Below are 14,285 nucleotides of genomic sequence, written 5' to 3' on the forward strand. Positions count from 1 at the left end.
CCAGACTCCCCGATACCCGTCGGGTACAAACTGAACAAACACAAGTCCCCCGCTCTATTTTTTTTTTTTTTTTAAGAAAAACCTCGTCCCCCCACCTTCAAAGTGTTTTTCTTCCCTTCCCGTGCCACCTTACTTTCTTACACCCTTCGTCTTCTTCACACATAATTCCGCCAAAATGATTATCTACACTGTATGTTTGTCAATATCAGATCCTTGGGTTTACCCCTCTTCGTTTTGCAGAATCTCAACTGACAAAACCCACTAGGACATCGTTTCCGGTGACGAGATCGTCGCCGATACCTTCAACCTTGTCCCCAACAAGGATTTCGATATCCTTTGGGAGTGTGACTGCCGCAAGTACCTGAAGCGTGCCAACGAGGACTTCCAGCTCGAGGGTGCCAACCCCTCCGCTGAGGACGCCGAGGAGGAGGGTGGCGAGGGTGAGGCCACCATGGTCCACGATATCGAGGACCAGTTCCGTCTGGTCTGGCTCAAGGTTGAGGATGGTGCCAAGCCCTCCAAGGAGAGCTACAAGACCCACATCAAGTGTATGCTTGCCCTTTGATCTCTGCTTGGTTTGCGCAGTATCACTGACTTGCTTTTTTTTTTTTTAATACAGCTTACCTCAAGAAGCTCCACAAGAACGCCGCCACCAAGTTCGCTCAGGCCGCGGATCCCGCAGAGGCTGAGAAGGAGTGGAAGACCAAGGCCGCTGGTGCTATGAAGAAGATCCTTGCCAACTGGGACAACTACGATGTCCTCATGGGCCAGTCCATGGACGGTGATGCCATGTATGTCCCCACATGACTTGACCCCTGAATTCTCAAACTGACTGTTTCTAGGCACGTCCTGATTGACTTCCGCGAGGATGGTGTTACCCCCTACGCTACCGTCTGGGCTGACGGTCTCAAGGAGATCAAGGTCTAAGCAACTCTTGTCATCCCAGATCAGGCGATAGTAAAAATACACGCACCCTATACGAACAAATACGTCTTGGAAGAATTGCGAGTTACAGCTCAGACGCAGCGGCTACTTATTCCCCTTTCCCGGGCCTGTCTGTTCTAATAACCCTCTCGCATTTTTCGTATCCCGAGTTAGTGATCCATTGGATCATCAAGAGTTACGCTTCATGAAATCATCTGTCATGTTATATTTTTTTTGGTTCCTGCTATGTAGTCTGTCTTCAGTTTTATTGATCCAGTAAAAGTCTCGACATGTTGGGGTGGTATTACGACACTTCTCGCCCCCATGTCAACCCCCTAAAATGACCAAAGCGCCACCAATCATTATGCTCATGTATATATTTGCGGATTTGACGGATATATCGCTCATAATCATATGACTGCATATACACTGCCCAGGTGAATGTATTAAGAATATCCCGGCCAATCAGGTCCACTGTTCCCATTCCATGACGGGAAATTCCCTTCCGGGGAGGCGGGTGGAGGTGGAAGACCATTGGCATATGAAGTAGACATGTCGATAGGGCTAATGCCATTAAACGTTGAGGCGGTTCCAGCATGGGTAAAATCAAGACCCGAAACGGGGTCCAATTCCATCAGATCATCTGCGACAGGAAGATGTTGTCCGAACACAGCATCCCACTGGTCCCAGTCGAAGTTGAGGTTGGGGTCAACCATTGACGGGGGTGTAGGAATTCCCAAGGGTAAAACATTAGGAGACGTAGAGTCCACGAAGGAAATGCCACCGGCAGCAGTAATATCAGGATCTGAATGCTGAGCATGTGGGGCGGGAGTGGATGTAGAAGGTTGTGTCGGTGGAGGTTCACCAAATAAGGAGTCCGTATTGGGCGAGGAGGCGCCAATGCGGGGAGGTATGGAGTTATCGGCGGGGGCAGGATGGAATTGGGAATGTGAAACTGGGGGAAAGGGTTTATCCTGTGGTTGGTATTGGTATCGGTCTTGTCGGGGACTTTTAGTAGTATCCGGGGTGGTAGGATTCGAGAACGTGTGGGAGCGGGTGAGGTGGTAAAATGTTTTGACGAAATCGTTGGGTTGGGGGTTGTGTGTTGAGGGGTGGTCTGGCGATGCTGAAACTTGCGATCCGGTCTGAGAGGGATCTGAGCAAGGAGAGTCAGAATCACCGGGAGTGTCAACTGACGAAGCGACCCCAGCCTGGATCTGGTCTTGTTCGGTCCAGAGCATTCGCGGATTGAGGCCAGCTTTTTGCCAGGCCTTCTGGCGAAGGCGGCGGATCATATCCCAGGCTTCACGGCCACCGTCCTTTAATGGCCGTTGGGTTGAGACACCGTCTTCACCACCGACGACACCTCCATCCGGGCCAGAAAGTGCGAGTATGCTGTCGATGAACGCGCGGGACCTGGATGCTTCAGGGCTGTAAGGTCGCTCATATAGGTCAATAAGCATGATCCTGTATCTCATTAGCATGGTTACTAACGCCTGATGATGGAGTCATACATAGTAGCATGCATTGGTTGATGATTGCTATAAAAAAAAAAGAAACATTAGTTGCCTACGATTCTTGGTCAACATACTACCTAGCGGGAAAGCTTACCCAGGCCAGCTCCAATGAAAAGGCTGGAAATCAGAATCCGTTGCGAGTTGGATGAATTTTTCCATGAAACCATGGCAATGACGAAGTGCGCTATCAATATTAGCATATAGACTCATTTCCAGATGGTGTGTGCTAACCTCTGGCGTGCCGCTGGCCAAATCCGGCTGCGAGCGTTCTTTAGAAAAGGCTGGTAGGCCACACAGAAGGCCTATAGGAAGGTTAGTTGGGTATGGAACCAGCAAACGTTGAAAAAGCATACCTTGTCAATATACAAAGAAAGAATGATCCTCGCCCACTTATGGAAGCAAACCAGAACCGGCGAGTGATACTGTTCTGGGCATCCGGTGGGACCTTCGCCTGGAAGCTCTGTGTCCGAAGAGCGGCCATCGGGAGATTTGGACATAGAAAAAGCTCGGCCTGGCGTTGATAGGTTATCAACATCTTTGCCTTCTGGAATCCTGTTGATGATGGAATTTAGTTTTAGCTGCAAGTCAAGAAGTATGGACCGGAGCTCCTCCATGTCCTGCCTGGTGAGAGGCTTTATTCCAAGCTGGATTTTCAATATTCGGCGGATAGCGCCTGGCAATAATTAGTGGGTGACTTTTGAAACGAAAAGGGGTACCCACGAGCCATGGTATATTTCCCTCTTGCGGTCAGGTAGTAGACGTTGACCATCGATGGTCCGCCGCAAACAGTCGGATCATCTGGATTATCAGGCAGCCGCTCCCGTGAAGCAACCTGTTTCATGTAGGACTCTGCAGCAGGTGTACCTAGCATCGTATCTTTTATTTCATTCGTCTCGCACACATCCCAATAATTTTCATCGTTGACAAGTGGAGGCAGACCGCTCGACATCGCAACGACACCATCCATGTGCATAATGTGCCACCATAAACGGCGCCGATACTCAGCTTCACATGGCTCTATTCCAAACTTAGCTGGATCGCGATGCAATCCCATGGTTTGCGCAACCCTCATAGCGAGGCTAACAAAGAGACTAGTGGTCAAAGGCTCTTCCTCTTTCGTGACAATTGTCTGCACGAGAAGATAAGCAGCGAGGCCTTGAAGTGAAGGGCTGCGTGGGAATTTGATCTTCGTAAGCCATCTGGTCACTTCCTCGGTATAAATTGTTGAAAGGGCCGACCGCGAGGACACATTGAATTCCGCCTTGATTGCTCGGATCGAAATCGTCACTGAGCCGCCATACCATATCGCGTACAACAATGGAATAAATGACGGACTGGGGCATGGCTCTCCTGAATAGCTGCTGTAGTCATACCAATCCCAGAAGGAATTGTAGAGCTTGAGGATAGTTGGAGGGTGAATGATAGGACTGATGGCGTGTATACCGGAAATGAACCCTTTGTAAAGAATATGGCTTTGCCGTCTCGTTGGAATATGATCGAGCATTTCTGGCTCCACCATTTTTTCATTGATCGAGGGAGAGTCACCCGAAGGGAAGATTACAGATTGCTGGAAGGAACGAGACCTGGGTGCGGTTGAAGGTGTCGAGCTACCTATTGATTCTCTCCAGGACTGTCGGCCATCGGCATGCGAATCTGTTGGGTGTTCATTATTCTTGTCAGAAGTAGACTGATCATGTGAGCTATTTTGGTCTCTCAACAATTGATTGAGCTCATTGATCTAGATGCGAGTTAGTCAAAATGATCTACCAGTAGAAAAGTCCAGTGTACAGCATACTTCGCCCGAGATATAAGCCCAATACGTGGTGCCAACATATCTAGTTATAGTTAGAGCCTTTTCCATTTTGAACGAAGCAATTCTGACCAACCTTGACCTTCCACCGTCCTCCAGGCTCAGATGGCCCAAGTTCAGACTGCCAACCGGGTCTACTAGATCGGTGGCCTGACCGGATGGAATCGGAAATTCATCACTGCTTGACTCTGCAGGATTGCGATGTGGGCTGGTAGGTCTTGACGGTGGTTTATTTCCGTTCGGGTCCTTGCTCTCTCGTGGGTCATCCAACTGTGTGGGTTCCACTTTCGCATCTAAGGCCGTTACCTGCATTCCCACGTCCTCAAGTGTTTGACCGCTCTCCCCCAGGCGCTCAATCATTGACATAAGCTTGTCGAGTCGCGATTCAATGGCGCTTGGGTCGGGCTTTTCGCCTGTCGACTCTGCCCGCCTCAACTGCCCGTAAAGTGACTGGAGCTCGTCGACATCCTGCTCTAATGTCCGGGGCATCTCTCTCCTTCGTTTGATGCCATGCGCATTTTGGGAAGACCCATCGCGCCCACCGTCATCTTTTTGGGATGACACATCATATATACACTCGGTGTTGTTTTTCACGCAGTTTCCACATATCGGATGTATCTAGAAGGAAATATACGTGTTAGCTTGGAACAGGAACTTCGATGTTGGTGGCGATCAGATCAATCTACCTTGTCGCATTTGACCTTCCGACGCCGACACGTGTGACAGCTGTAGCTTGCGCGGTTTCGGGTGATCTGGCGACCTCCAGCTAAAGGTCCCCTCGGAGCAAACGAGTTGCCAGGGATAGAAGGACCCGGTACGGGCTGAGCATTGGGCGAGCTCTGGTTCATAGTCCCTGGCGAGACATGAAAATAGATCAAATTGCTGTCAACATGGAAACAACATGCGCAAAAAAAAAGGCGCCTCAGCGACTGCGGGGGTTCTCTGACGTTATCGGAGATCTAAGGGGACGGCCAATGATATCACTCCATCGCGAGGTCATCATTAATGCCTGAATTATGCCTTATTTCTGCCTTAATTTGCGGGCATGAATCTGATTTGGTCTCGTTCACTTTCTTCTTGCTATCACCAGGACATGTTCCAATACTATATCAGCACATTTGCCCAGTCTTCACTGCATATTGTTGCGTCTATAAGGTTTCCAGCTACTATTACATGGACCCGGTATAGGATATTTTCAATATTGCTCGATTTTAATTACACAAGTCAAAAAAACCTCCATCAGATCAAGAAGCAAGCATTCGACCGATCACTACGGCTATCACATGTCCCCTTTTCCTTCAGGAAAAAAAAAAAAGAAATTTGAAAACATTTCGGCGGGGAACTAAAAATAGTCAAAACAAGAATTGTGCGCTGCTGTATCATCGCAACCAGCCACCCGCTATGGAGCACCAACTCGCTGCTATTGGACTCTCTGTTAGACGACCTCTTCCACACTAGACAGACCTATCCGCCACATAAATGAAAGTACATAGACAACTCACGCGCTAATGCAAGAATCATCTTGAAGCGGATATCTAATAACCAACCAATCCTAACAACTGAACGCAAGACAGCTGTACTTTGTACATACCCAGAAGGCGCTAACTAAGTAGTCCAGAAATTGGGGCTGTAAAACGATCGCAAGTCTGACATGTTTGAAATCCAACTCTTCTCACATAATTCCTCCAGGAAATATTGCATCGGAAGTCGAATAATATCCACGATGAGTTTCGGATTTAGTCTCGGGGACTTCGTTTCTGTTATTACTTTGGCTAATAAGCTCCGACGAGACTTTGTTGGTGCTCCAAGCCAGTTCAACAGTATTTCTAGAGAGTGCGCGCATGTTTTACATAGGTCATTGGCCAGGAACTGATCCTTTTCATTCATATAGAGTTAGAGGACTGACAATTATCCTTCAAGACGTCGATGTTCAACTACCGGGTTACGATATTGATGATCGCCAACGCAAAAAACTAGAAGAAATCAGTCACAGCTGCGGGACCCTGTTGAACGAGCTTCAAAATGCTATCGGGAAATATAAAGTTGTTGAATATAGCGGTACATCGATTCATAAGAAAGCTAGAAGTGTTTGGAAGAGGATCGCCTGGGAGCCAAAAGACATAGGCGAGCTTCGAGATCGGTTATTATCTAATGTGACACTCCTCCAGTCATTCTTGAGTGCTATATCAAGGTATCATATATCTCCCCCTTCTACCCCGCTTGGGACGTGGGTACACCTGGCTACTGAGTATGACCAAGATCTAACACCTATAGTCAAACGATGTCTGCGACAAAACAAACACTGGAACACCTCAATCAGCGACAAGAAAGCAGTGAACAATCCTGTATTCTCAACTGGCTATCTGCCGTTGATTACACATTACAGCAGAGCGATCTCCTCGCTCGACGGCAAGAAGGAACTGGACAATGGCTTCTCGCTTCGGGACAGTATACGCATTGGCTTCGCACACCCCGAGCCACCTTGCTTTGCCCAGGAATGCCGGGTGCGGGGAAGACCATATGTTCTGCGATCCTTGTCGATGATTTGACTATGCGATTCGAGGATAAGCCAGACGTCGGCATAGCTTACATTTATTGCAACTTTAATCGTCAAGATGAACAGAAGGCCCAAGACCTGCTTTTAAGTCTGTTGAAGCAATTGAGCCAGAAGAGGAAATCTACCCCAGACGCCGTGAAAGACCTCTACAAGCGCTACAAAACTACATCGAAGCGTCCGCGATTCGATGAAATATCGAAAGCTCTTCACACCGTTATCTCCTCGTATTCCCGTGTGTTCATTGTCATCGATGCCCTCGATGAGTGTGAGCATACTTGCCGTGTTAGGGTTTTGAGTGAGATCATGAAAATTCATGCTAGTGCTGGCGTAAATGTCCTCGCCACATCAAGGCCAATGGAGGTAAATGCTTTGTTTAAATCAGGCGACTTTTTAGAGATACGGGCTCATGAGGATGACGTTCGACGATATCTTGATGGTAATATGTTCCGACTCCCGGGATTTGTGAGTCGAAATACTGCATTGCAAGAGGAGATTATGACTGTAATCTCCCACCATGTCCAGGGAATGTGAGCCTACTTGATGGAATTTATTCTTTGGCTTAAGAACTAGATTGCTTATTTACACCCAGGTTCCTTCTTGCACAGCTTTATTTCGATTCATTGATTGGGAGAAGATCAGCCAAATCTACTCGAATCGCTCTTAAAGAGCTCTCGAAGGGGTTTGATGACTATCCATACGACAGGGCCTATGACAACGCAATGAGACGTATTCAAGGGCAGATAGGAGAACAGACTGACTTGGCGATGCAAACTCTGTCATGGCTCACATGCGCAAGAAGGCCACTCACTTCATTGGAGCTCCAGCATGCTCTGGCAATAGAGGAAGGAGAACCCACCATTGATGAAGAGAACATGCCAGAAGTTGAAGATATCCTTGCTGTGTGCTCTGGGCTCGTTACCATTGAAAATGAAAGTGGAATAATTCGACTCGTTCATTATACGACGCAAGAATACCTCGAGCGGAAGAAAGATTTACTCTTTCCCAGCGCCGAAAATGATATCAGTAGGTTATGTGTCACTTACATTTCATTTGACACATTTGGATCTGGGATCTGTGAAAGCGATGAAGCGTTCGAGGAGCGTTTACAATCCTACCCATTCTACCCTTATGCGGTATGGAATTGGGGCCACCATGTAAAGCTGACCGGAACTTTACAACCTGGTGTGATTGACTTTTTGAAAAATGAGCCAAAAGTTGATGCTTCAGAACAAGTAATCCATGTTAGGAGGTACTCAACCCCAAAAGATTGGAGCCAGAATTTTCCGAGGCAAAGAGCCGGGCTGCATCTCGCTGCATACCGTGGAATTGAAGAAGCAGTGTCTTACTTTCTTCAACAGGGATACCCCGTCGACATTTGCCATAATGGTGGCTGGACCGCATTGAGACATGCCATCTCAGGGGGTCATTTGAATATCACCAAGTTGCTTCTTTCTTATGGGGCTGATCCAAATGGAACAAGTCAGGACGCCTACACCCCGCTTTCATCTGCTGCCCAGTATGGCCGAGAGGCCATTACCAGACTTCTTCTTGAATGGGGTGCCGATGTTGACGCCCCGTGTGGATGGCATGGAAGCGCCCTGGTCGCAGCGTGTGACGAGGGCCAGCTGAAAATTTCGGAGATTCTCCTCAATAGCAAAGCAAAAATCAATATCGAGAGCGAGCTCTGTGGTACTCCCTTGGAAGCTGCCGCTAATGCAGGCCACTGGGAACTAGTAACCTTCTTGCTTGAGAAAGGCGCTGAGCCTAATTCTCAAGGGGATGAGGTTGATACCGCGTTGCAATCCGCGGCCTTCCAAGGCCAGGAAGACATCGTACGAATCTTGCTCAACCATCATGCGGATGTGAATCGACGGGCAGGGCGTCACGGAAACGCACTGATAGCGGCTTCAATGAACGGGAATCAGAAAATAGTGAAAATGCTTCTCGACAGCGGTGCCAACATAAACGCGGAGCATGAGGTCGGCACAGCCCTGATTGGTGCTGTTGCAAATGGGCAATTTCAAATAGCAAAGATGTTACTCGACAATGGCGCTGACATTCACGGGCGGGGAAGGCTACATGGTACTGCCTTACATACAGCTGCCTCGTTCGGAAATAGTCAAATGGTGCAAATGCTTCTTGATAGAGGCGCCGACAGCAGTATTCGTGCTGGTGCCTACAAAACACCCCTTCGGGCAGCTATTGCGCGAGGTCATCAGGATATTGCCTCGCTCCTCAGAAGCCAAGGGCAGAACATCAAGGTCTAAAACCTTTCTTGTGTTGAATAACAGCTCGTTTGAAGATAGAGCAGAATGATGGTACTTTGATGTTTGGTGATATTTAATGTTGCTTTTATTTCCTTCTGAATTAATAGCAAAGAAAATGTGCAATCCAAAGCGAGTAGAGGCGACACTAACCGACTATTATACTCTATACCAATCCATGGATACCCCCAGTATCCCTACCTCCTACTTATCTCAAGGCCATCAAAAGAGGGAAACCTTCTACAGGTGTATATTCACCATGACATCATTTTATGAGTACAGCAAGACCTGTACTATACATGAATTCGCCATTCAACTCGTTCTCTATTTCACACCCATCACTAGTGTCAACATGGTACTTCCACACCCCAATGCTAGTACTACTGGTGTTGATCCACCGCTAGTATGTCTCCTATGTGGAATGGAAGTCCCAGCCACGTATGATTCTGGGATTGCAAACATATATGAACATGACCAGATACTCAAACATGGTCAATGGAAAGGAATTTGGAAATCCAACCTAGACCATGTGATGGTGCCATCTCACGAGACAGAGGATGCATACTTCAGCGATTTGCCTCGGCTATGGGCATGCTTTTGTCGAGTCAGTAAGTTCTCAACAAGGGGCATTCGATCAAATCTTCCCAGATTCTCTAACTAGCACAGTAATCAAGTAGTCCGATACCAAGTATCGTCTGACTGGCATCAACATAGCGTGCTATCATGCAGGTTACCCTACTATACCCCAAATGATCCAGCAATGGCAAGAATCGGTGGAAGGAGAGGTCCAGATAATCAAACAGTCGGTAGGAGGAGAATTAACCAATACGACAATCTTAGTTTCACTGAATTCTATGCTGCAAACATTGGAAGACAGCCCAGTCAATATAAAGGGAAGTTGCTTGGATATCTCGTCCATGCCCATTGCTGGGTGCTCTTCGGTCGAGTCGAAGGGCTGAAGCTAAAAGAAGCTAAACTCGCAAAACTCGTCCAAGTCTGTCGGAAATACTGGCGCAACAACAAGTTGTGGCAATTAGCAGATTACGATGTGCGATTCATTGAACCTCGCCAGGTCCTATCGGAGTTTGAACATGATTTCGCTATATATCAGAATCCACTAGTCGTGTCCGAAGTTCAAAAAGCTATGAATTGCGCAGGTATCGAAGGTCTGCGAGAATCAAGAAGCCGCCATCTACCTTCTCATTTCAGGAGCATTCCATTAGAAGTTGCCGTTCTGATTGCTGAGTGGGTCTGTCCTATCAAGTATACCCTGGATGATATAAAGAACACAGGGAATATGCTTTTGGTGTTTGAGTGGAAATTACCTGATTGGTTTTGGAGAGGAAGATTGGACGAGCGCTTGTTCATTGAACTGGATAAACTCAAGAAGGCAAGATCTCCAGTGAGTTGGCAATTGCGGTTGAATTTGATGTGTCTTATTGTGGATCGAGCTAGGTTCAGTTCCAATGGTCTAGCAAGTCGTGAGCGAGTACTGGGAGTCATACTTGATCTTGAGGAAGCCTACTTGAATCAAGCTAGAGTCACCCAAGAGAAACTTGCTTTGAAAGGAATTGCTAATTGATCGAGAGCAGCGAAGTCAATAATTGCTTTACCCGCTTTTTGTTTTTCGTTTTTTTTTTTTTTTTTTTTGCCATCCAAATTAGGGACTTGTTCCAGACTTCCCCCTGTCCTATTACATATATGTATATAGTCAGTTTCGCTGTTTTGTCTCTTGAGAAACCCTAACATCCCAATCGGCTGTATTCCATCATGTGGGATCTGCAACTTCCGTGCGCCGGGTTATCTCAGGGCCACCGGCTCCCGAGGTCGATCACCAGTATGACCAGGTGCTAGGTATCTTTACCTTTGTTTTATTTCTCTTGTTGAGAGGGCTATATATGTGGTCATTTCTTAACCGAGCATTTTCTCATCGCTACTATTCACCAAAATAAAACATGAACATATATTTAACTATATATCATGTTACAGCGACAAAGGACACCTTTCACGAAGGAAGAACAAGTTGCTCCTCCTTGGGCCAAGTAGCAATAGTGGTCGCATCACCAGTTAAAGTAAATGAAAGCACGGCCGAACGTTCATTGTTCAGCGCAAGTTCATACTTGCCGGGATACACAATGCGGTTACCATTCTCATCGGTGCGAGCCACATTGTCCAGTGAGATGGGAATTGTCATGGTCTGAGTGGCTTGGGGCCCAATTCCACCAAGGCGATCAAAGCCAACCAGCCACTTAATGGGATGCGGGCTCGGCCCAGCTTTTGTGTTGACAAAGGCCATAGCGGTATAGTCAGACGTAACATCACCAGTGTTCTTAACTTCGACGGTGTAGTTCATGAACGGAACTTGTTCAACCACGTTGTATCCGGCATTTGAGCGTGAGAGAAGTTTTACAATATCGAAGGAAGCCCCATTATCGGTTCCGTGGGATTCGGGGAGTGATGCCTTGAATGTTGTGTAGAACAGCCCATGGCCAAATTCGTAAACTGGTTTGCCTGTATACCACATATAGGTTTGCCCGGGGTTGTTGCCCTTGGGGCGCAAGCTCATGTCCGTGGCAGGGAATTGCAGAGCATACTCAGCAGGGTATTGAGTAACTGTCAGACGACCAGCTGGTGCACGCTTTCCAGTGAGAATGTCCAGAATCGCAAGACCCCCGGATTGCCCCGGGTAGCCACCCCAAACCAGAGAGTTGACATTCTTGTTGTCCTTGAGCGATGAGGAGTCCACTTGGCCGCCACCCATCTGTAGAACAACTAACGGTTTGCCTAGCTCACTCAGCTGCTCAATCAGCTGGAGCTGGTTACCAGGCCAGGTGATGTTTGCGCGATCCACCCCCTCTGCCTCGACCGTGTTGTCAATTCCACCGGCGAAGATGATCACATCAGACTTCCTCGCAACCGATAGAGCAGATTCAAATCCAGAAGTGGACTCCGAGGAAATATTGGTGCCAAAAGCGTAGTTGACATCAAAGTCGGAGGCCTGTAGGGCAGCGAGGGGGCCGGTAAGATACGGGGCTGCACCATAGTAATTCCCCTGTAATGTAGTTGTCACATTTGCCCATGGTCCAATCAATGCAACACTTTGGGTATTCTTGGACAGCGGTAGAGTGCCATCATTCTTGAGAAGGACAATTCCTTCTACAGCAGCCTCGTATGAAATGTTCCATGCATCGGTGGCTACAACATCGGACCAATCAAGATCTCGGTATTTGCTGTTGTTGCCATCAAAGTAGCCCAAACTGGCGAGATTTGAATAGAAACGAGTGACAGAACGTTCAATTTCACTGCGAGAGATCTCGCCCCGGGAGACCGACTCATTCAGATAGAGTTGATATGTCGCCCCACAGTCAATATCTGTCCCTGCCTGTATACTTTTTGCCGCAGCGAGTGACACACTGGAGGCATATCCGTGGGGGTTGAATACATTGTAGATAGCGTCGCAGTCAGAAGAAACATAGCCATCCTCGACAAAGTTCCAGGTGTCGCGAAGCAGAGTTTGAAGCAAGAAAGAATTGGCCGATGAGGGAACGCCATTGACTGCGTTATACGACGACATCACGCTGTGGACTCTTGCATCCCTCACTGCCGTGACAAATTGAGGGGTGTAATAGCTAGCCAAGTCATATGAGCTGATGTTCATATCATTTCCTAGTCTTGAATGGTTGTCCCAATTCTCGAGGTCATAGCCAGCGTAATGCTTTGCTGTCGCAGCTAATTTCAGATCCTTGGGGTCCAAGCCACCCTGAATGCCTGTTATGTACTCAAGTCCGTAAACCGAGCAGAGTTGGGCATCCTCGCCTGGAGTTTCCTGCCCACGGCCCCACACTGGGTGGCGGAAGGAATTGATATTGGGCGCATACACATCGAGTCCATACCGACCCCCATTGTTGAATGCTCTCCCTTGAGTTGATATAATTTGACCGATCTGGTTGATCAAGGTGCGGTTCAGGGCAGCCATGGTGAGGATGGGGGATGGGAACGAGGTAGCCCAGCTGTAGTCCCCGGATTCGGTGAGGTTTGCTCGATCCAAACCATGTAGAGCTTCGCTCCAAACCTGGTACGGTGGAAGGCCCAGCCGGGGAATTGCGGGAATGACGTTTCCAGTACTATTCACGAGTTCTTCAAAGGTGAACATGGAAATGAGGGCAGCCGCTCTGTCATGTGGCTTTGCGGTGGTATCACAGACAATTGTCTTGCTAAGTGGACCATTGAAGCAGTCTGGGAAAGAGAAATCGACTACTGCCATCGTTTCGGGGTAAAGGTTCGGTTGTGGCTCAGTATTGTAGTCCACATAACTGGAGTTGTCCTGAGACAACACAGTTGGCGCGAAGGCCGCCAACAAGGCAAGTAGTGAAGTGATAGGCATTGTAGAAGGCTGCCTTCGTAAACTGATACTCCAACATTTTTGCGATGGAGGTAACAACTTATAGTCCGGGGTTAGAAATTCCCCCACACATTTGGACCAAGTTTGGAAACTTCATGGCCAATCCCAGGGGATCTCACGCGGGGCTTCGGCAGTTGCAGATACTTGAAGTGAACAATTTAGCCTGAGATTCTCTCCATTTACCGATCCCTGTCGATCAGGTCATCCGTTGGTTTCCGTTGGTTGTTTAGGGGTGCAAGGGGGTCAAGGGAGTGAAGGTGCATGGGTAACTCTACACCAGGGTTGACTTCAACCGGGTTTATCTTCCATGAACTTCATTTTAGCCTTATAATAACTTCAACAACCACTTGAGTATATGGATTAATGCCCTCTTCATAGAAAGCGGTGATATCTGAAAAGACTTGATACCTGAAGTCCCAATTAACCTCCAGAACAAGCTATTCAAGCCATAAGCCATCCGCTGACGAAATAATAGGATTCGGCCAGTTTAGCCTAAAATGACCCCTTCATATTAATGATGAACGCATCTCACGCATATTGTATTTCTCATCAGAGGCCCAACCCCCTCAGGGCCGGCTAATAGACAAGATATATCCGAGGTTTTGCCGTCTTGGCGAGGTCAATGGCCCAAAACCCTTTGGGGGATCACCTGCCTTGTAGTTAATTAGAAACATCTAAGTACACAATCTCCTCAACTTTTTTCGAGGATAAAAGCCAATAGATCCGGGTTGAATAAAAATAAATACCCAGAATTTCGTGGTTTTAATGAGATACGGAGTATCGGGTAGGCTCATAGCAGCCTTGTCATAGC

At 47.7% G+C, this 14,285-nt stretch overlaps 5 protein-coding genes across 5 annotated transcripts; 3 read left to right on the plus strand and 2 right to left on the minus strand.

Annotated features, from left to right (window-relative positions):
• The first annotated feature begins 90 nt into the window (after positions 1-90).
• On the plus strand, positions 91-1,152 carry N7487_010616 (translationally-controlled tumor protein). Its single transcript, XM_056878346.1, has 4 exons — positions 91-190; positions 266-548; positions 620-791; positions 843-1,152. The coding sequence occupies exons 1-4, from the start codon at positions 176-178 to the stop codon at positions 925-927; spliced, it is 555 nt and encodes a 184-aa protein (XP_056726926.1). The 5' UTR covers positions 91-175; the 3' UTR covers positions 928-1,152.
• Positions 1,153-1,370: 218 nt separating this feature from the next.
• On the minus strand, positions 1,371-5,099 carry N7487_010617 (putative C6 transcription factor; the record flags this gene model as incomplete). The annotated part of the gene is made up of 8 exons (XM_056878347.1): positions 1,371-2,391; positions 2,536-2,625; positions 2,673-2,743; positions 2,795-3,114; positions 3,162-4,179; positions 4,237-4,276; positions 4,328-4,869; positions 4,938-5,099. 8 exons carry the CDS (start codon positions 5,097-5,099, stop codon positions 1,371-1,373), a joined length of 3,264 nt encoding a protein of 1,087 aa, XP_056726927.1.
• Positions 5,100-6,532: 1,433 nt separating this feature from the next.
• Positions 6,533-9,075, plus strand: N7487_010618 (ankyrin repeat domain-containing protein; the record flags this gene model as incomplete). The annotated part of the gene is made up of 2 exons (XM_056878348.1): positions 6,533-7,335; positions 7,398-9,075. The coding sequence occupies 2 exons, from the start codon at positions 6,533-6,535 to the stop codon at positions 9,073-9,075; spliced, it is 2,481 nt and encodes an 826-aa protein (XP_056726928.1).
• A 256-nt stretch (positions 9,076-9,331) lies between these two features.
• On the plus strand, positions 9,332-10,654 carry N7487_010619 (uncharacterized protein; the record flags this gene model as incomplete). Its single annotated transcript, XM_056878349.1, has 3 exons — positions 9,332-9,475; positions 9,551-9,680; positions 9,831-10,654. The coding sequence occupies 3 exons, from the start codon at positions 9,332-9,334 to the stop codon at positions 10,652-10,654; spliced, it is 1,098 nt and encodes a 365-aa protein (XP_056726929.1).
• Positions 10,655-11,077: 423 nt separating this feature from the next.
• On the minus strand, positions 11,078-13,456 carry xlnD (beta-xylosidase XylA; the record flags this gene model as incomplete). The annotated part of the gene is made up of 1 exon (XM_056878350.1): positions 11,078-13,456. The coding sequence occupies one exon, from the start codon at positions 13,454-13,456 to the stop codon at positions 11,078-11,080; it is 2,379 nt and encodes a 792-aa protein (XP_056726930.1).
• Between the last annotated feature and the right edge of the window lie 829 nt (positions 13,457-14,285).

The sequence above is a fragment of the Penicillium crustosum genome (genome assembly GCF_028827405.1).
Source record: "Penicillium crustosum strain IBT 35664 chromosome Unknown utg000004l_segment0_segment0, whole genome shotgun sequence".
NCBI classification, from domain to species: Eukaryota; Fungi; Ascomycota; class Eurotiomycetes; order Eurotiales; family Aspergillaceae; genus Penicillium; species Penicillium crustosum.